General features: G+C 43.6%; 2 protein-coding genes and 2 long non-coding RNA genes across 8 annotated transcripts in view; 2 read left to right on the top strand and 2 right to left on the bottom strand.

Moving 5' to 3' along the window:
* Positions 1-4,892, top strand: part of LOC148331760 (uncharacterized) — a 59,298-nt gene extending 54,406 nt beyond the window's left edge. Inside the window, exons 63-66 of one of the 2 annotated variants that reach the window (XM_088301942.1) lie at positions 1,175-1,287; positions 1,362-1,430; positions 2,873-3,106; positions 3,966-4,892. In XM_088301942.1, the coding sequence (XP_088158068.1) occupies positions 1,175-1,287; positions 1,362-1,430; positions 2,873-3,106; positions 3,966-4,112 (563 nt within the window). In that variant the 3' untranslated portion in view covers positions 4,113-4,892. Of the gene's footprint in view, positions 1-1,174; positions 1,288-1,361; positions 1,431-2,872; positions 3,107-3,965 lie in introns of those variants that run through there. The other variant, XR_015844595.1, reaches the window with a different exon arrangement.
* The window catches only part of LOC148331757 (uncharacterized), a 26,673-nt gene continuing 5,340 nt past the window's right edge, over positions 906-22,238 (bottom strand). The window contains exons 7-9 of the mRNA XM_088302268.1: positions 20,874-21,005; positions 3,866-4,371; positions 906-2,350 (exon numbers count right to left, since the gene is read on the bottom strand). Of these exons, the coding sequence (XP_088158394.1) occupies positions 4,288-4,371; positions 20,874-21,005 (216 nt within the window). The 3' untranslated portion in view covers positions 906-2,350; positions 3,866-4,287. The remainder of the gene's footprint in view (positions 2,351-3,865; positions 4,372-20,873; positions 21,006-22,238) is intronic.
* On the top strand, positions 7,830-10,556 carry LOC148331759 (uncharacterized). Of its 4 annotated transcripts, none has more exons than XR_015844717.1 (4): positions 7,830-8,906; positions 9,381-9,541; positions 9,724-10,132; positions 10,316-10,556. It is a non-coding gene; the product is annotated as an uncharacterized LOC148331759 (long non-coding RNA). The 4 variants fall into 4 exon arrangements; XR_015844718.1 differs by having other exon boundaries at positions 7,838-8,906; positions 9,724-9,906; XR_015844715.1 differs by having other exon boundaries at positions 7,847-8,906; positions 9,724-10,556.
* LOC148331758 (uncharacterized) lies at positions 11,845-13,266 on the bottom strand. The gene is made up of 3 exons (XR_015844714.1): positions 12,808-13,266; positions 12,173-12,333; positions 11,845-11,986 (listed from the first exon to the last, which is right to left on the bottom strand). It is a non-coding gene; the product is annotated as an uncharacterized LOC148331758 (long non-coding RNA).

The raw sequence follows: 22,238 nt of genomic DNA, 5'->3' as shown, positions 1-22,238 counted from the left end.
TCCATATGGGTGCCATCCGTAGACACTGGGCCTCTTGATAGCTGCGTTCTTACATGTGACTTTTGCTACAGTCCTGCCGTGGACGAGTCATATTTGCAAATGCGTGTCTGGAGACTTGTGTGTAGCTCCGTAGCTACACATTCAGACCACAAGGGGGCGCTAGAATTCTACAGCTGCAGCAGACAGGCGACCCGATGGAGTCTAGTTGGCGTGCAGTGTTTACTAAATAAAAAAATAATTAATGAATAAAAAAAATGTTTACTAAATGCAAAAAAAGGGAAGCATTGCTAATGTGTCAATTAGCTGGTGTAGGCAAGCTTCATCCGTTTTTTCTTTTTTTTTTTGCTTCAGTGATTATATTATTTGTGTCATTTTGTTTGTATTTCGATATGTAATGTTCTTGTTACTACCCCTATAGGGCAGTAGTGCCTAGGGTATTGAGTTCTATGACCGGATGTTAATGGAGGAATGAGGACATAAAGACGTACTGACTATGTGAGTTCAGTGTGGAATGTACAAACAATACAGTTAGTTCCACTTTATTCTTGCATTTATTCCAATTTAAAAAATGTTAAATAAATGGTACTTGACCATGGGTCGATAGCATCCATGTTATTCGTGTATATATTGGTGGTACTGGGTTGGTAGAATATTAGCACCCCCTTGTGGCCTGAATGTGTAGCTACGGAGCCACACAAGTCTCCAGATACGCTTTTGCATATCGCCGCACGCATTTGTGAGTCGTCCATGGCAGGACTGTACCAAAAGTCACATGCAGCCAATCTAGAGGCCCAGTGTTTACAGATTGCGCGCTCATGGATTTCTGTAGGCATTTTAACCATGTGTTTACACATACAAATCATTGGACACATTTGCAGATTTTTGTCATATATTTGTGACTTTAATCATGCATTTGTAGATTCATGTTACACATTTGTGACTGTGTTTCCAGATACGGATTCTTTTTACACATTTGTGGATTGAAATAGTCATTTGTAAATGGTTTTGCTACAATAATGGCCCCATACAGGGTCCGCATAAACCAGTCCAACACAAAGTAATGTGGTAGAGTTTGCGGTCCACTTGTCTCACTGAGAGAACACAATCCTTATCTATAACTGAACCACAATGAAACTTGGCGGAAAATTGGTTAATCCTCTCAGTTTGCCTCCAGGTGAATATTGGATCGACCCCAATCAGGGCTGCCACAGAGACTCATTCAAGGTTTTTTGCAACTTCACTGCTCAGGGTGAGACGTGTCTCTACCCCGACAAGAAGTTTCAGTCGGTGAGGTTGTCAGCGGCTTCTTAAAAAACGGAATGTCTTTTTAAATAGTAATTAGACTTTGTGTTTACCATCAGGTGAAGCTGGCCGGGTGGAAAGGAGAGAAGCCTGGCACCTGGTACAGTAAATTCCGGAAAGGAAAAGAGGTACACGTCATGTTTATGGATGTTTCACACACACAGTTATTTCAGCAAACCTTCACATCAATTACTACTTTCTTGATACCAGAACTTTGGAGGCATCTTGTTGTATCTTAGCACAAAAAGGGTCATTTCGTAAATAGTCAGCCACGAATAGGCGGAGTTTCACTGCAGGCAGTAATTTCTGGGAAAAGCTAGAATTTTTCCAGGTATTCAATCAAAATATTACATAAACTTGTAAAGATCATTTTCTCATCAGTCTCATGATTTTCCAGTTATTTTTACAACTCACATTTTTCTATTGGATTCATGAAGCCATGATCTCCAACTTACTGGAGCGTTTGCAGTCAGAAATGTGAAGCAGTTGAGAGGAAAATTACCATCCTCAAATCTGACACCATCGACCTCAGTTGCAAGAGGACGCAGTGCCCGCTCCAGGTCGGGGGAAGGGATCCTGCCCCAAGTGGAGTTCCAGTATCTTGGGTTCTGGTTCAGCCATGGGAGCTTGACAGTCAGATCAGTGCAGTGTCTGCAGTGATGCAAACTTTGTATCAGTCCATTATCGTGAAGAAGGAACTATGCAGAAAAATCTCCTACCCTCACCAATGGACATGAGCTCTGGGTTGAGACCAAAAGAACATGATCCCGGATACAAGCTGCTGAAATGAGTTTCCTCTGCAGGGTGTCCAGGCTCTAAGTTCAGTCATATGGGAAAGGTATCTCAGTATGATGAGTTGAGATGAGATGGCCAGGCATCTGAGTGGATGGCTCCTAGACATCTCCCTGGTGAGCTGTTCCGGGCACATCCCACTGCGATGAGACTACGTCTCCCAACTGGCCTGGCAATGCTTTGGTGTGCCATGCAAGAAATGGATGAAGTGGCTGGAGACAGGGAAGTCTGGGTCCTACTTGTCCCGTGACCCAACCTTGGATAAATGGAAAAAATATATAAATACTGTGGGATGTCATGTAAAGGAGCAGCAATATCTCGCTTCGCTAGTTAATCTATAAGAAAGAGATATGATAGTTGACAGTTTTTACACGACCTGAAAATGTCGACATTTTTACCGTGTTTAACTTCTACATCATTACACCAGACGCAGGTGTTGACGTCACTGAATTGCAGTACTTGATTACAGGATGCCGGGTTACTAATTTACACAATTGCAGGAATAACCCACAATACAGTTGTGTTCTGCCATGCTTAACTATCAGTGACAGTCGCTCTGAACGCAACAGGGGTGTGCTAAGTGTTAAACCTCACACCTCGAATGTTCTGCTATTCCCACCTTCCTGACTTTCATACAACCTACTTTGTACTTTGACTTTCACATTCCCTTCTGTATCGGTACATTTCACACAGACCAGCAAATTATTCAATCAGGAAGTAAGTGTGAGCCCCTGCTGATTCTGCCTGAAAACATGCTCCTCCCTTTTTCAACTCCCAGTTCTCATACTCGGGCGCGGACGGTGTTCCGGTGCACGTGGTGCAGATGAACTTTCTCAAGCTGGTCAGCGTGACGGCCCGGCAGTCGTTCACGTACCATTGCCTCAACTCTGCCGCCTGGCTGAATGGCGATACCGGCGGGCACCAGTTTGCGCTGCGTTTCCGCGGCAGCAGTGGCGAGGAGCTAACACATGAAAATGCACACTATATCCGCGCCCTCTACGATGGCTGTCAGGTGAGCGGGAAACGTGCTCACGTTCGCTTCTTATTCTTTTCTCTTTGTCCACAGACATCATCCCTTTGATTTCTCCACGTCTTCTGTATCTTTTGCTGGGACTCCAGCCATCTGCAGTCATCAGTCTCCCAGACTTCCTCTTCGCCTTCTGCCTCCTGTTTTATCCACTACCTGCACTTGTTCAAACCCTACCTAACTGGCTTCTCTAGTTTATTTCCAAACTTTGCAATCTATGCTGTCTGTGTTGTGAGCTCAGTTCCGATCTTGTCCATCCTCAACATTTCCAAACAAAATTTTAGCATCTGTTCTTCAGTTGTTGTATTTATTGGTTCCTCTCTGTTCAATGTTGGGCTGAACGTACACTGACTTGCTTTTTCTTACATCCATTTCTTTAAACCGACAGTGCCATCTAGAGGAGTCAAAAAATACAACAGCAGGTTCATGAAGAACCGTGAAGCTTAATTTTCCCATCACTACTCAAAACCATACAGAGTCATTTTGTCCTTTCCTAGTTCTGTCCTCAACTAACTTTGTCCTCTACTAGTTTTGTTCCAGTATGTGCCGTCATTTGATCAGCTCAATCCTCAGACCTGGGCACTTGACCCTTTTTTGCCGGTCAGTCCCCCGCCCTACGGCTGCGACCTAGGTGTCGTTCCAGCCTCGACTCTCCGGCCTTATTCATAAAATATTGTTGGTCCCCCATCTCATTACTCTCGTCTGTCACACTTTCCTCCATCCCACCAGTACTCTCTTATTTACCTTTCTTCGTCACTTCCCATGGCTCTGAACACTTGATCCCAATGGATGCTGATGACCCCAATAACGAACGTTGTTCCTTGGTGCTTTTTTTCTGTCCCAGACGCGCTCAGGACAGGAAAGGACCGTGCTGGAAATGGATGCCCCCCAATCCTCCTCACTGCCCATCGTCGACGTAGTGGTGAGCGACTTCGGCAACGCAGGCCAGAAGTTCGGCTTCCAGGTCGGGCCGGTCTGCTTCAGCGGTTAAACCTTCTGGACGGCATGGGACACAACTAAAAAAGAGCAAAACTGACTGACTTTTTTTAAACGTGCAGGGAAAAGAAATACAAACTACTTCCAAGACTCTGAGCGGGTGCCTAGTCATACCAAGTATTTCTACGTTATTGCTTACTGATTCAGCGGCACGGTGGACTGACTAGTGTTTAGCACATCTGCTTCGCAGCTCTGAGGTTGGGGGTTCGAATCTGCGCTCCAGCCTTTCGAAGTGGAGGGGGTCTTCTATGGATCTGTCCCACATTCCAAAAACGTACATGATGGGGTAATTGAAGACACAAAATTGTCCATGAATGGGACTGGTTATTTGTCTCTGAGTGTCCTATTATTGGCTGGCGACCAGTCCAGGGTGTACCCTGCCTCTTGCTTAAAATCAGCTGGGATAGGCTCCAGCTCACTTGCCACCCCACTGAGGACAAACACTCAAGAAGAACGGATGATTGCTTATTGTCGCCGACTCATGCTGCTGCTTTTTTGGAAAGGTCCCCGCGAAACAAAAGTACAAAAACACTTACTTGACTGGTCACATTTCTCTTAAATTCACCTGCCAAAAACCTCATTGCTGTTGTTTATTAGCTTTAGCCACGTTGTTATGCTTTTGTGTGTTGTCGTGATGTCATCATGGTGCTATTGTCTTCAAAGGGAAACTGGGGCAGTGCATTTTTTTTACATTGAGAAGTTTTACATTGTTTGTACTGGGAAGTGACTTAATAATAAAAAAATAAGTACATAATGTACATTTTAAATATGTATTATCCTCCCTCATTTGTCTGCAACCACAAAAACAGCACCTTCTCAAAAACTGCTGTTAAAAACTATTTCCAGTATATTTGTATTTATGAGTTATTGAGAAAGAAAATAGCACTAGGCTAATGTAGCAAAAACCAAATGATATTTTACATACATTTTGGTGGTTAAAAAATACATTTAAAGCTCATCATCATCATCCACACTACTTGGAGCCTATCCCAGCTGAATTTTGGGCAAAAGGCGCACCACACCCTGAACTGGTCACCAGCCAGTCGCAGGACACACACAGACACCGTTACTGAGAGGAAACCGATTCCATGCTGCCTGCACACAAGTCAGGCGAGTGTACCACTACACCATCAGAGACACTACATTTCAAGATAAACAATAATAAAAAAACAAAAAATACATTTCCAGGGGCATTTGCTTCTTTGTATTATTAGATTCCGATATCAATGATTGACAACAACATTTATTTGCCTATGAATATTTTCCATTTTCACCCTTATGACAATAATAATAATATAATGGATGGATGGATCTTTTTCTAGGGTCAGAAAACTGCATGCTTTGATTGGGGGAAAATAGAGAGCACAACTGGACAAAGCTAAAAGCTAAAGAGTACAAATTTTACAGTATTTCCTGAAATTACTTAATGATTAACAATAAGATTGATTTTTATATATCCATATCTTTTTGCTGTGGGATTTTAAGAAAATATGTGAAGTTTCTGCATGTTTTGTATGGGAGGAACATAGCACCCTCTAGTGGACAAACCTAAAAAATAATGTGACATGAAAATGGTTTATTAATTCTTGATTGTCAGTAAAGACAATAAAAAGTGAATCATGTTGCTGCATTCTTTAAATTGGATTTAAGTAGTGCCCTTGGTGGACAAATGGAAAAATTAAGTAGTTCCAATTATTATTTCCTTTATTATAATTATTATTATTATTATTATCTCTAATCTCATTGCACACTGAGTACAATGACAATAAAGGGCGTTCTGATTCTGAAAATTAGTAGTAGTAGTTGTACTAGTAGTATTTTTGTTAAGTATTATTATTATTGGTTTGATTTCACCTCCGGCCTTCCTGTGTGGAGTTTGCATGTTCTCCCTGAGCCTGCGTGGGTATACTTCGGGTACTCCGGTTTCCTCGCACATTCCAAAAACATGCATGGCAGCTTGATTGGACACTCTTTGGGTGCCCTGCGATTGGCTGGCAACCAGTTCAGGGTGTACCCCGCCTACTGACCGAAGATAGCAGGGATAGGCTCCAGCACCCCCCGCGACGCTTGTGAGGAGAAGCGGTACAGATAATGGATGGATGATGATGATGATTATTATTATTATTATTATTATTATTATTATTATTATTATTATTATTATTATTATCATCCATCCATCTTCTGTACCGCTTCTCCTCACTGGGGTGGCGGGGGGTGCTGGAGCCTAGCTCAGCTATCTTTGGGCAGTAGGCGGGGGACACCCTGAACTGGTTGTCAGCCAATCGCAGGGCACACAGAGACGAACAACCATCCGCGCTCACACTCATATCTAGGGGCAATTTAGAGTGTTCAATCGGCCTGCCATGCATGTTTTTGGAATGTGGGAGGAAACCGGAGTACCCGGAGGAAACCCACGCAGGCACGGGGAGAACATGCAAACTCCACACAGGATGGCCGGAGCCGGGATTGAACCCACGCCCGATGCTGTTTCTCACTGTGAGGCCATTGTGCTAATCAGTCGGTCACCGTGCCGCCCAATATTATTATTGTTATTATTATTATTAATTATTATTATTATTATTATTGATTGGGGGCGGCATGGTGGACGACTGGTTAGCACGTCCGCCTCAACGTTCAGAGGTGCGGGGTTCGATTCCGGCTCTGACCTTCCTCTATGGAGTTTGCATGTTCTCCGTGTACCTGCGTGAGTTTTCTCTGGCTACTCCGGTTTACAACAGAGTAGGCGTTAAAATAATTTAAAAATTAATTTCAGCTGGCAAATTCCACCTCTTTTCATTAAACACATCCAAAAGGACCCTGAAGGGATTATTTAATAATTTGCAGGGTCGTGGCGGACTTTTAGGTTATCTTTTTTATTTTTTATTCCCCTGGTGCTTTCCTCCAGCGGTATGCCATTGGGAACTGAAGGTTTTTTTTTTCCTTTTTTTTTTTTTTTTTTTTAAGGTTGAACAAATGTTTGAATGGTGTTTGACTTCACCAGTGAATCCCCATGACATTTACATAACATCAGCCCCTCTTACTATGCAGACTCTCATCCCGCTGTATTTGGAGCAAGACAATGCACCAATCCAGGCGTGATTTGGATCATTTCATAGGAACACACTCCTTCATTCGCCTTTGTCATTTACATTTGTGCAATTTTATACAGCTTAAGGAAGAGTGTTTTGGCCGTTATTATATTTTCTATTGTTTATAGTCAAGAGACTGTTGGATGCCATTCCCCTTTAAGCCCCAGTTTAGTGGTGCGCTGTCCCTTTAAGAGAGTGTCAAAAGTCAGCGCGAGAACAAGCGCTTCCTGCTCACACCAAATTCTATTGTACACAAAGCCAAGTAGCAGTTAGGTTGTGTCTGATGCTTAAGTCCATAAAACGACCTGCGTGAAGTTGGCCCCCCATTTGTTGCAAAAATAGGTGGAAATAGTTTGTTTCGTTTGTGCTGCGTTTGTGCCCGTTTGTGCTGTTAAAATTTTCGTTTGTGCTGCTTCGGTTCGAAAGATATTACACTTTGTTTTATTTCGAGTGTGACGTCACCCAGCCCCCCATTTTCATCCGATTGACTTGGGAATGGTGCCATTCGTTTGTGCTACGTTTGTGCCCGTTTGTGCTGTTAAAATTTTCGTTTGTGCTGCTTCCGTTCCAGAGATATTACACGTTTTAATTTCGAGTGGTGACGTCACCCAGCCCCCCATTTTCATCCGATTGATTTGGGAATGGTGCCGTTCGTTTGTGCTACGTTTGTGCCCGTTTGTGCTGTTAAAATTTTCGTTTGTGCTGCTTCCGTTCCAGAGATATTACACGTTTTAATTTCGAGTGGTGACGTCACCCAGCCCCCCATTTTCATCCGATTGACTTGGGAATGGTGCCGTTCGTTTGTGCTACGTTTGTGCCCGTTTGTGCTGTTAAAATTTTCGTTTGTGCTGCTTCCGTTCCAGAGATATTACACGTTTTAATTTCGAGTGGTGACGTCACCCAGCCCCCCATTTTCATCCGATTGACTTGGGAATGGTGCCGTTCGTTTGTGCTACGTTTGTGCCCGTTTGTGCTGTTAAAATTTTCGTTTGTGCTGCTCCGGTTCGAAAGATATTACACGTTTTAATTTCGAGTGGTGACGTCACCCAGCCCCCCATTTTCATCCGATTGACTTGGGAATGGTGCCATTCGTTTGTGCTACGTTTGTGCCCGTTTGTGCTGTTAAAATTTTCGTTTGTGCTGCTTCCGTTCCAGAGATATTACACGTTTTAATTTCGAGTGGTGACGTCACCCAGCCCCCCATTTTCATCCGATTGACTTGGGAATGGTGCCGTTCGTTTGTGCTACGTTTGTGCCCGTTTGTGCTGTTAAAATTTTCGTTTGTGCTGCTCCGGTTCGAAAGATATTACACGTTTTAATTTCGAGTGGTGACGTCACCCAGCCCCCCATTTTCATCCGATTGACTTGGGAATGGTGCCATTCGTTTGTGCTACGTTTGTGCCCGTTTGTGCTGTTAAAATTTTCGTTTGTGCTGCTCCGGTTCGAAAGATATTACACGTTTTAATTCACGCGGTGACGTCACAAACAGGAACGCGCCAGCGTCAGTTTGTTTTGTTTTGCTGTCGAACAAGGAGCTCGGTATCGCGCTACCGCGTTCAGTCAATCACTTGAATCACTCGTATTTGTTATTAATTCCAGGTTATAAACTAGTTCCTGGAATGAACCGATGTTTTGTATGTTTTTGCGCATTTTACATTCTTCATGATCCTGGAAAGCAACTGTTGCCGGACGAACTTCAGGTAAACAGGTCACACTCACTGTTGTAGCTTTTTTGCTAGCATACAGTAATCTTAAAACCTTCCTGTTTTCACTGCTGTAAATTACTTTAAATTCGGTCTTATTTCTTTTAATAGTGTTGTTCTACTGCTCATTCATTTATTTCATCAGTAGTCATTAAAGCTATGTGATTATTTCTTAAAATTATAGTAGACGTGAGGCTGAAACATATCCGTTGAACTTTTTGAAATAAAAACAACTTAAAGACACCCCTCGATGAAGCATTCCCTCATTTGAGAACAACTGAATTAATATAAAAACAGTCCGTGTGTAATTGATGAGAGCCTGCAGAGAAACCTTGGGTGAAACGATAGCTTTATGTGTAAAGAAAACAGCAACAAACAAAACCCCAAACTATTTACATTTCAACAATTAAGCAATCACTGCTTTGTGAAGCTCTTTGTCTTTTCTGATGCTGCTTTCACTCTACTTTCCAGGTCATTGTGCATCTCCCAGTCAAAAGCAGCCCTCCTGCAATATGCCACATAATGTCCTAGAGAATCCTCTTCGAGATGATATGACTGCTCTAAAAGTAAACTGTCAGCATCAGACTTCTGGGAATTTCCAGCAGGGCAACTTCTGTTCAACTCATACCTAGGTCGGTGTCAATCCACTAAGCCTCTCCATTTCTCAACTTCAGTAGTATGAATACTGTAGCAACATCAGACTCATCACAGAGGTCAACATAATTTTTTAATATATTTTTTCCTCAGTATGAGAAGTAGTAGAGGCATCGTCAGGTCTTAAGACATGACCTACATCAGCTTTTTTGTTTTGCAGCAGAAATCCACGTTTCCCTCAATGAAGGCATGATGACGAGCAACGAAACGGTCAACATGAATGAGAAGACTTTCATGCTTGAAAAGCCCTTTTTTAGGTTGTTGAACTCTGCTTCAACAGCTGCCAAACTTGCAGTGATGCTGGTACTTCGGAAGAGAGGGACCACTACGCCTGACCAGAGTGGTAAGTAACTTCCCTGTCTTATGATGTGGGTAATAATCTCAGGGAGGAAGTGGATGTTATCCCTGTCTCCCTCAGCCATGGCAAGTGACCTGATCTCTTCGCATAATTCAGTCACCCACTGTCGAGCATTAGTGTGGATCTGTTGATGCTCCTCAACGGGTTCCTGTGCCTGAACCTCTTCATCGAGCATGCCGATTCATTCTTCTTGTGCTATTTGTGTTGTCAGGTATTTCTTGCACTTTTCTGATGGGAGAGGGGTTCCAGAACTGTCATTACCTTCAGACTCACTCAGTGCCACAATAGTGATGGCACATAGAAGTTCTGTTGAATGTTCCACACATTGTGACTTGAGTAGTTGTGCTCATGATCTCACATAAAAATCTTTGACACGATGTCTTTTATTTTTCAGGCAATCCCACTGGCAGATCATTTTGATGCAGTGTGCAACATCTACCCTGACAAAGCATGGCGGCAGGTTTGCATGCTGACTCCCAAGCAAGACTTTAAAGCACTCATTAATGTAGCTCTTCAAATCGGGATGTTTTCCTGCTGACAGGTGCAGAAGTCCAGTGAAAGTTACCAAAATTTGTCCTGATTGCCAGCATGTTTTGCAACAAAATATAGTATTAAAATAAGGAAGGGCACCATCATCTTTGTCGACGCCTGTTTCATGAGTTGGTTTTCTTCTTTCTGTTGAACCGCATACAATTAAAAAGCAAAGCCTGATTTTTTTTTTTTTTCAATTAAAATTACTTCGACAGACATGACCACTAGTAATGAGTCTATAAAGACAGGAATGCGAATAACAATTCAGTTTTATTGATAATGCCTGTTTCAATTTCTAGTGGCATAAGCCAGCAAGTCCCCACAACTTTTCTAACTTTAATTTTTGCTGTAAAAACATCCGCTTTTTGGTTGAACTAGTCTGTCGATTGTGCTGTTTTGGGCCTTAAGAACTTGTATTGTGTTGCTACTGTTTTTCAATAAATTATTTTAGGTCATTTAGAATTCATCCAGCCGCTTGTCCAAATGGACACAATCGTCGACCTTGCGCGTGTAAGGTTGCTGAAATGTGCATCACTGCAGAGAAAGATGTAAGTTTGCGTCACAAATGAGGACATCTATGTATTTATGTACAGTGCACCTCGCAGTGGTAGCATTAAAGACATTGGACTGGACACATTTTTCTGTCACTACTGGAGTCAAACAACTATGTGTACAAGACATTGGTACAGATGTCAGAAAAGCATGGCGTATGTGCTATCACACAGTGGCTGAAAAAAATTGATTCATGCAGGTGCCCCGTCCGTCCCCAATAGAAGCAGTGAGTGCTTTTTCTCTTGCCATTCTTGGATCTCTGGCCAAAGCTTTTACCGCTCACCCCGATTTGAAGACCTACATCAATGAGTGCTTTAAGCATGAAAACCTGCCATGTTTTGTCAGGGTAGACGTTGCACACTGCAACAATATGATCTCCCAGTGGGACCGCCTGAAAAATAAAAGACATTGTGTAAAAAGATTTTTTCTGAGATTTAGCACAACTACTTAAGTCACAATGTGTGGAACATGCAAAATAACTTCTATGTGCCATCACTATTGTGGCACTTAATGAATCTGAAGGTAATGACAGTTCTGGAACCCCTCTCCCATCAGAAAAGTGCAAGAAATACCTGAAAACACAAATAGCACAAGAAGACTGTATCAGCATGCCAGACACAGAGGTTCAGGCACAGGAACCCGTCGAGGAGCATCAGCAGCAGATCCAGACTAACGCTTGACAGTGGTTGACAGAAATATGTGAGGAGATCAGGTCACTTGCCATGGCTGAGGGGGGCAGGGATAACATCCACTTCCTCCCTGAGATTATTACCCACATCATAAGACAGGGAAGTTACTTACCACTCTGGACAGGAGTAATGGTCCCTCTCTTCCGGAGTACCAGCATCACTGCAAGTTCGGCAGCTGTTGAAGCAGAGTTCAAAAACATAAAAAATGGGCTTTTCAAGCATGAAAGCCTTCCCATTCGTGTTGACCGGTTTGTTGCTCGTCATCTTGCCTTCATTGAGGGAAACGTGGATTTCTGCTGCAAAACAAAAAAAGCTGATGTAGGTCATGTCTTAAGACCTGACGATGCCTCTACTACTTCTCATACTGAGGAAAAAATATATTAAAAAATTATGTTGACCTCTGTGATGAGTCTGATGTTGCTACAGTATTCATACTACTGAAGTTGAGAAATGGAGAGGCTTAGTGGATTGACACCGACCTAGGTATGAGTTGAACAGAAGTTGCCCTGCTGGAAATTCCCAGAAGTCTGATGCTGACAGTTTACTTTTAGAGCAGTCATATCATCTCGAAGAGGATTCTCTAGGACATTATGTGGCATATTGCAGGAGGGCTGCTTTTGACTGGGAGATGCACAATGACCTGGAAAGTAGAGTGAAAGCAGCATCAGAAAAGACAAAGAGCTTCACAAAGCAGTGATTGCTTAATTGTTGAAATGTAAATAGTTTGGGGTTTTGTTTGTTGCTGTTTTCTTTACACATAAAGCTATCGTTTCACCCAAGGTTTCTCTGCAGGCTCTCATCAATTACACACGGACTGTTTTTATATTAATTCAGTTGTTCTCAAATGAGGGAATGCTTCATCGAGGGGTGTCTTTAAGTTGTTTTTATTTCAAAAAGTTCAACGGATATGTTTCAGCCTCACGTCTACTATAATTTTAAGAAATAATCACATAGCTTTAATGACTACTGATGAAATAAATGAATGAGCAGTAGAACAACACTATTAAAAGAAATAAGACCGAATTTAAAGTAATTTACAGCAGTGAAAACAGGAAGGTTTTAAGATTACTGTATGCTAGCAAAAAAGCTACAACAGTGAGTGTGACCTGTTTACCTGAAGTTCGTCCGGCAACAGTTGCTTTCCAGGATCATGAAGAATGTAAAATGCGCAAAAACATACAAAACATCGGTTCATTCCAGGAACTAGTTTATAACCTGGAATTAATAACAAATACGAGTGATTCAAGTGATTGACTGAACGCGGTAGCGCGATACCGAGCTCCTTGTTCGACAGCAAAACAAAACAAACTGACGCTGGCGCGTTCCTGTTTGTGACGTCACCGCGTGAATTAAAACGTGTAATATCTTTCGAACCGGAGCAGCACAAACGAAAATTTTAACAGCACAAACGGGCACAAACGTAGCACAAACGAATGGCACCATTCCCAAGTCAATCGGATGAAAATGGGGGGCTGGGTGACGTCACCACTCGAAATTAAAACGTGTAATATCTTTCGAACCGGAGCAGCACAAACGAAAATTTTAACAGCACAAACGGGCACAAACGTAGCACAAACGAACGGCACCATTCCCAAGTCAATCGGATGAAAATGGGGGGCTGGGTGACGTCACCACTCGAAATTAAAACGTGTAATATCTTTCGAACCGGAGCAGCACAAACGAAAATTTTAACAGCACAAACGGGCACAAACGCAGCACAAACGAAACAAACTATTTCCACCTATTTTTGCAACAAATGGGGGGCCAACTTCACGCAGGTCATAAAACGGCATTCCCTATAAGTGTTTTCCAAATATTTAACCATTGATTGATGCTAATTAGTAGAGTTTGTAAATCGCAAATTAGGATGTGAACTATTTGCATTGCCGACTGTGCCGCCATTTTATTTATTGTTGTGATGTATTTGTTACAGTTTCACACCTGCCATATAAAGAGAAGGTCTAAACCCATCCTGGCGTCAGTGACTGATTGTGTGGAGGTGTTTAACTAACTGGTTAGCAGAAAGGTTTTGTGAGGCCAGTACAAAGAGAAATGTAGAAAGATTAAAATATTTAAAACAATAAAATATTGCCCAGAGTACTTTTAAGATTGTATTCAAGCAGCTTTGGGTTCAACCTGCAAACTGAAGATGGCATTGGAGAAAAGGTATTTTTTAAAAAGTGGGCGTCAACACGGCCGACTCCATTGGCCACCACGCAATGAGGCTCCTCTTGTTTACTTCAAATGTGACACACTCACATCTCCAATGGAATCTGTGTGTTCAACACGAGCAGGTGCTCTAATTACATGAGCTCGTGATAAGAGCTGGCGACTTAAAGATGTGAGCGGACGTCATGTGACTTCCCCACCCCAGCCACATCGCTGGTGTCGTGCCTAAGTACTTACCCCCTGCCAAAATCTGTATCCCCTGTCGCGGGAGCGCGCACGCATTGACTGAAGGCGGCGCGATGTTACTACGTTTGTTTTCATTGAAAGGCACGAAGAATGTATGATTTAGTGTTTTTGATTTGCAGTAATTTAAACTAGGGTTTCCATAAAAGTGGTAGTCTTCGGCGGTGTGGTTTTCAGCACACCATTCGCTACAATTTAACACGTAAAGTAAGCGTTTGACTGCGCCGAAATCGGGGGGAAATTCCCTGCATTTGCATTAGTTAGACCAAAGAAATTTTGCAATCAATGAAGCTACCATAAGGGAATTTCAGTGATCAAAACACGATGGAAAGGGGAGAGGATGAGTGATTCCAGCGAGATCAAATTAAGTGGCAAAATACAGATAGGTGGTATCCTGTTAGAAAACACGTAATTGTATTCCAATTGACTGATTTTTTTTTTTTTTTTATAACCACTGATAGCCGCGTCAAGAGTAGCAAAAGAATAAAAAAATAAAGTCACTCGCGTTCTGCGTCGGACTCGAGGTGCATTCACTGACCACTTACGCAGTAGGAAAGTTACCAGGGGGGACTGATTCTGACAGCACCTGCCACAATAAGTACCCCCCCTATCCAATATATGTCATTTTTGCGGGGAAGTTGACCATGACACAGACCAGATTTGGGTTAAAATATCAGTTAATATCAAGGGTTAATATTTTTGTGATTAGAGGGTGGTACTTATTGTGGCAGGTGCTGCCAGAATCAGTCCCCCCTGGTAACTTTCCGACTGCGTAAGTGGCAGATTGCGTTTTAATGCATTACTTTGCAATATATTGCAATAGTTAAGGCAAAAAAAAAAAAACGCAATACTATTGCATTATAATGCAATACTAATTGCAATATAACGCAATGTTATTTTACGAGGGAAAAGAAGTACACTTCCTAGACTTGTACAGTGGCGATGTTGGGAACATGGATGCCGGTGTTGTGCCAAAGTACTTACCCTCCCAAAAATCTGTATCCCCTGACGCGGGAGCGCGCACACATTGACTGAAGGCAGCGCGATGTTGTTTTCATTGAAAGGCATGAAGAATGCATAATTTTGTGTTTTTGATTTGCTGTAATTTAAACTAGGTTTTGCATAAAAGTGGTAGTATCCGTCGGTGTGGTTTTCAGCACACCATTTGCTACAATTTAACACGTAAAGTAAGCGTTTGACTCTGCCGAAATTGGGGGGAAATTACCTGCTTTTGCATTTGTTTGGCCAAAGAAGTTTTACAATCAATGAAGCGACTATAATGAATTTCAGTGATCGAACACAATAAAAAAGGGAGAGGAATAAGTGAAGTGGGTGATCATATTTCCAGATTGATCAAATTGAAGTGGGAAGATACATACAGGTGGTCTCCTGGTAGAGAACACATAATTGTATTCCAATTGACAGTTTGATTTTTTTGTAACCATCGACAGCCGCTGTACACTGTATCTAACTGTGCGTCAAGCTGCGCTGCCATCTAGCGGCTGAACAAGTGAACCGAACACCACGAATGAAACGTGACAACGTCGACTACATGCAGCAACACGCGTACATGGAGTGACGCGCCGTAAGGTTTCGTGACTGGTGAGGCACTAATGACTCCTCTGGAATAGAAGCTTCTATATTTTAATTTTAACCTTAACTGCAACGTTTGTTTTTGAAGCTTCGACTTATGGTTCAATCAATTCCACACTACAGCAATGTGATAGCAAGAAAAACAGAAGAGTATTCATGCTGTTTTTTTTCACAACTCTATTTTTAAAGCATTTGAACGTATTTTTATAATTCACGCTATCAAAGTATCGATTATGAAATCACCCACGTGTGTAGTATCGTAACCACGAGTTATAATTAATGTACTTGAGCCAAACACAGTTACCTCAAATACAGGTGAATGGAAGGGATGGCGACTTGCAGTGGTGCTGCACGTCCTCAAACAGCTGATGCTCCCCCTAGTGGTTATGTATGTTTATGGGAGGAGCGCCGCGAGTCTCAATTTCACACCCAATTTCGGTGGGGAGCGCTTATGGACGAGTGAAAGTGACCAAATTAAATAAATACACCATGAAATGTTTAATTACAATTGTCATGAATTAATTTCATTGTTTCATTCATTCATAAAATATTAAATTAAATAATTCTGATTAATAAATAAAGGCACCATTAAATAATTAAATAAAAGTGTCATTCATTAGATGTTCCATGTATTAATTAAAAATGCAATTATATACAGCAATGTCAGTAATTAATATATGTATGTATACAGTAATACCTCGCTACTTCGCGGTTCACCTTTCGCGGGTTCAGTGCTTCGCGGGTCTAAAAAATATTCAAAAATTAAAAACTTTTTTGCCCGGGCACGATCGAGGCTCTCCATTCGCTCCGCTCCGTGGGGGCATTGTAGTTTCGCCGAGCGGCACGACGGGGCGCTGGAGCGGTTAGACGGCCGGCGTGCGCCGAAGAAGAGCGTGGGCGAAGAGGAGAGTGGACGAAGAAGAGCACGTTCCCCCGGGCATGAGCGGGGACGACGTTTCGCGCGGTTCGGACCGTGCCAGAGCTCCGGCCGGCGTGCGTGGCAGTTAAGCCGAAGAGGAGCACCTTCTGCCCGGGCACGAGCGGGGCGACATTTTGCTCCGTTCGGGACCGTACGAGAGCTCCGGAGGAGGCCGGCCGGCGTCGTGGCAGTTAAGCCGAAGAGGAGCACCTTCCGCCCGGGGCACGAGCGGGGCGAAATGAAACCGAGTTCAACCGAACGGAGACACGCTTCGGGGGAGCAGGTCCGGCGTGCGTGACAATTAAGCCGAAGAGGAGGACCTCTTCCGCCCGGGCACGAGCGGAGCGCGAGGCTGTCAGTTATGAATGAATAAATGAATAAATAAATAAATGAAGAATGCCACCTTTCATTTCACAGGGCACACCGGACGGCGTACCAGCAGGTAAAAGCATACCTGTCAACCTCGGACAGTGACTCCCCTTATAAACCAGTGTAGTTCCCCTTATAAATGGATAAAAAACCTTATAAACACAATCGCGGCGTTTTTTAATTATATTTTATTATCACTATTAAGTATTTAGCAAGAAAGACAATGTAATGGAAAATAATAAAGGCAGTATGCATAACATTCTTGCATTGTACTTCCAGGCCCAGCATGTATTCAAATAAACAATTTCACCTTTATTTTCATAGTCAGTGTTAACGTTTATTGTTTTTTATTATATTCCGATGTGCATGATTTTGCTGACATAATGTGCTCCCGAGATGGTTTAACTTTGAAGCATAGGTCATCACAGTTTAACTTCACCTGGAGTAGAGCTGTAAGAGTGTCAGTGCCCATTGTCTTTCTATATTCGGTGTGAATCTTTCTGACGTTGCTGAACACACGCTCACTGTCAGCATTGCTATGAGGCAGGCACAGGAGCACTTGGTAGAGCTGTCGGATGAGGGGGAAACGCTCTTGGCCAAATCAAGTTTTCAGCTCAAAGATTTTAGGCCAAAATTCTTTGGGAATTGACCTTTGATCCTGAGAAGTCTGGGGCAAGAGTTGGGTACCCGGCGACTTGGTTTTTGGTTCCGAGGGCGGCCAGGCCCCGCTGACACCGACGGCTGCGGGGCTGAGGGAGGGGGAGTAGCGCAGGGCGGTCGAGCCCCAGCCGTGGCCCGGCCAGACTAGTGGGGTTTAGACAAGTACCCGAGACGGCGGGAACGTAACAAGCAGGAGCGGGGCGGGACGAGGCGGCGGGGACGGGGCGATCAAGACCGGGGACGGACGAGGTTGGGCCGAGGGAAAAGGAATCGGATAACTGCGCGCGGCTTGCCCCGCGTGCAGCCCCCGCAATCCCCACTCCTCGGCCCCGTTACAGCCGTCCCCGCGGGCCACACTACCGCACGGTACCTACTCCTTGCATGCCTGAACCTACCGCCACGGATGCGGCTCCGGGTCGTGGCGAGCCCCGGCGCGCGGCGGGCGTAACGGGCCGGCCCGCCCGCTCGTCAGCGGGCGAAACCGTCCCCTCCGCACCAGCCTCACGCGCCAGAAATCATTACCGAATGGCGAGTCGATATCGGTCTGGACTGAAACGTCATTGGGATTTTTTTTTGTTTAACTTTTTTGTGGTTTCCCGTATAAAAGTCGTTATACGCCGTATGTGATTAGAAATTGTCAAAAAACGTATAAAATACGGGGAAACCGTATAAGTTGACAGGTATGTAAAAGTCGAAGTAATTAAATAAATATAAAAAGAAGTAATTGAAAAAAAAAAATAATGGCTGGGGAATAGAAAAATAATAAGTTTTAATAATAATTTGGTTTTTTTGTTATAACATGAATTTCACTCTCTCTCTCTCTACCCGTATTCTATATGGTGTACTGTATACAGGGGGGTATACTGTATACCTGTATAGGTTTTTTTAAGCATTTTTGAAGGGGGGCCGCTACTTCGCGGATTTTCAGTTTTCGCGGGTGGTCTCGGTCCCCATTAACCGCGATAACCGGGGTATTACTGTACATACATACACTGCAACGCGGCACCATGAAATAATTAAATACAGAAATACTTGTATATTTTCACATATAATTGAGGTGGTGCACATATAAATGAAACATTTAATTTATGGCACTTTTACTTAATTATGTAATGGTGCATTTAGTTATTTATCTGATTAATGTGATTCCATATTTAATGAATAAATGAAACATTTAATTAAAGAATAACAATTTTAATGAAACATTTCATGGTGAAATTGGGCGGCACGGTGGCCGACTGGTTAGCACGATGGCCTCACAGTGAGAGACAGCACCGGGCGTGGGTTCAATCCCGGCTCCGGCCATCCTGTGTGGAGTTTGCATGTTCTCCCCGTGCTTGTGTGGGTTTCCTCCGGGTACTTCGGTTTCCTCCCACATTCCAAAAACATGCATTGTAGGCCGATTGAACACTCTAAATTGCCCCTAGGTATGAGTGTGAGCGCGGATGGTTGTTCGTCTCTGTGTGCCCTGCGATTGGCTGGCAACCAGTTCAGGGTGTCCCCCGCCTACTGCCCGAAGATAGCTGGGATAGGCTCCAGCACCCCCGCGACCCTAGTGAGGAGAAGCGGTATAGATGATGGATGGATGGATTTCATGATGAAATTATTTATTTATTTAATTTTGGCACTTTCAGTTCTCCATAGCTGCTCGAGATTGAGTCAGGGTGTGTCTGGGCCGCATCAAGTATTCCACAAATAAGAGCTTTACGTATAAAAAAAAACAAAACAAAAAAAACTACAAAATACAATTACGTGTTCTCGAACAGGATAACGCCTATCTGTATTTTCCCACTTAATTTGATCTAGCTGGAAACACGATAGCCCACTTCAGTCATCCTTTCCCCTTTTCATCGTGTTTTGATCACTGAAATTCCCTTATGGTAGCTTTATTGATTGCGAAATTTCTTTGGTCTAACGAATGCAAATGCAGGTAATTTCCCCCCGAATTCGGCGCAGTCAAACTTTACGTGTTAAATTGTAGCGAATGGTGCGCTGAAAACCACACCGACGGATACTACCACTTTTATGGAAAACCTAGTTTAAATGACAGCAAATCAAAAACACAAAATCATACATTCTTCATGCCTTTCAAAGAAAACAAACGTCGTAACATCGCGCAGCCTTCAGTCAATGCGTGCGCGCTCCCGCGACAGGGGATACAGATTTTTTCGGGGGTAAGTACTTTGGCACGACACCCACCCGCCACGTAATGAAGCAGAAGGGGTCGTAGCTCAGTGGTACAATGCTTGTTTCAACCTAGAGGTTGTGAGTTCGAGTCCCAGCCATTGTGACCATGTCGAACTATCTGAACCTCCAGTGGCTTCTGATAGTATGTTGTCAGACGATAGATGTGACATCAGTGTGAAGCACTTTGAGGGCCTTAATAGGTGGAAAGGCGCGAGGCAAGTGAAGGACCATTTACTAAAAACAAATATGTTGAACATGTTCACTTGTAAGGTTGGAGTTTAGTCACCGTGGAAATGAGAAGTAGTTGTGTTTAAAATAATGCCAGTAATCGGAATACAATCCTTCAGTAATTATGCAGATGAACAGCTGTTGTCAGCTAAAAAACAGGGGTACCCATTTCTCTAAATCTGCCGCACATCTGTGTTATCCACTGTTTTGGACTTTGGTGCCGAGTCAGGTTTTCGATTCTCCATCCCTGAGCTAAAATCATCGTGCATGTCAGGTATCGCCTTGCGGCGACGAGGAGGTGGACCCAAGAAGCGAGGAAGCAGGGGTAGGTGAAACTTAAAGGGGATTTATTGCGGAGCTTAGCAGGGACAAACAACGGGGCGTGGACAAAGAAACAACAAAAGGCAACTAAACGAGACTAAACTGGAACGAGGACAAGGAACAAAAACGAGACGGGAACGAACAAGGCGGACAGGGAACGATGACAAGAGCAATAACGGAAACAGGGCGTGGTCGTGACAGTCCAAAGGTAGCGAGATACACGGGAAATACGGCAAGAAGGAACAATGACCCGACACCGCGTTGTCGGTCTGGAAGGTTTAAATAGTCCGGGTACTTAGGGGAGCAGATGGGAAGCAGGTGCGTGATGATGAACTGGGAACAGGTGCGTGGCTGGTGAGAACGAAAACAATAACAAAAGCACATGGCCGGAAGGAGGGAAGAAAATAATAACACAAACACTGACATGCCCGACGCGGGTCATGACAGTGCAAACCATAACTAAAGAATGGCAAGAGCTGCAAAGTACCAACCTGGAGCCCAGAGGGCGCAGCGGGTTCGGCCACGGTCAAAGACTTCTTCGGTGCCTCTTTCATTTTGATGTCAAGTTCTGTCGTAACTTCTGCCAGCTCGTTGTCCTTCATGTTCGCTAAAATATGAAGGTCCTGAACAGAGGACTACCAGTCAAAGTCCAACAGGTTTAAAGAGGAGGTCAAGTCAAAAATGTTCATACGGCCCTCATGGTGTTCTGATTAATATTGCATTTGCGGGATATGAATTAAGCAGCAAAATCCACCCGCTTTCATCCATCTCAGGAGGCGGCCATTTTGTCACCTAGTGTCGACGGAAAATGACATCGCAGTTGCTCGGGACTCAGCTAATACCCATATCACGGCTCAGCACCTTCACAATCTCAGAAAACAGGTTGAAAGAAAATTTTTGACTTGACTTCCCCTTTAATGCCAGAAGAATGTCCTCAAGTCAACGACCACACAGGCAGGTGAATTTTCCCTTTCTATGTCGCCATGTGTGACAAGCTAGGTATTCAAAAGGTGTGGGACAGAGACATCAATGCGCAGCACGTTCAGCTTGGACAAGGTCACACAAATAAGCAGCCATCTTCTTTGCGTTCTCGCGCGGGTTGCTGATGACATCAACTCATTCCAGGATTTCTGGTGGATGTTTTTCGGCGCAGACATAAACTGTGCAAGTGGCTCTCTTGTGAGCTTATGAGGACAAATGCAGTGTTAGCGTGTCGTTAGCGTTTACGATGGAAGGCCACACTGTGACCAAAGTGAAACAAGTCCTACGATGACACATCTCTTTTTCCTTGACTTTCTGACCTACGAAAGAACGAAATAACCAACCGGAAAGCGAAGCAATCAATTAGAAAAAAAAAAGAAAAATCAAAACACCCAACTGACTGACTGGCAAAGCAACAACCATCCATTTTTCTTGTCTAAACATTTGTCCAAAGTGTTTTTTGTGCTTTCCAGTGCTCTGCTGAATGAATTGATGAAAAGACTTCCGCATTCATTTCCTAAACGGGCGACCCATTTTCCAACCACTGCTCTCAATCGCACTTTTGTGTGGGCCCTGATGTGACTGTCTTTGTGTGTCGGGGTGTGTGGGGGTGTGCGTGTGCGTGTGTGTGTGTGTAGGAAGAGGAGGACAAAGGCGCATTATGGATGTGCGTGTGTATGTGGCTAGCGTGTTGAGTGGATTGTAGCAGAAGTAGAAGAAATGTCGCCACGCGCGGATCGAGTCCTGGTCCTGGCCCTGATCATCATGATGACCTTCGTGCACCAAGGTGACATAGTTGACACGCTTCATTTGCATAACAAAAGCCGAGCGTACACTTTTCATGAGCATAACAACTCGTCTACTAACAACATTTC

Source organism: Idiotropiscis lumnitzeri, chromosome 8 (genome assembly GCF_059441095.1).
Source record: "Idiotropiscis lumnitzeri isolate Australia: NSW breed Sydney's pygmy pipehorse chromosome 8, RoL_Ilum_1.0, whole genome shotgun sequence".
NCBI classification, from domain to species: Eukaryota; Metazoa; Chordata; class Actinopteri; order Syngnathiformes; family Syngnathidae; genus Idiotropiscis; species Idiotropiscis lumnitzeri.
Note: the sequence above shows the minus strand (reverse complement) of the source record. Positions and strands in the feature narration are given on the sequence as shown.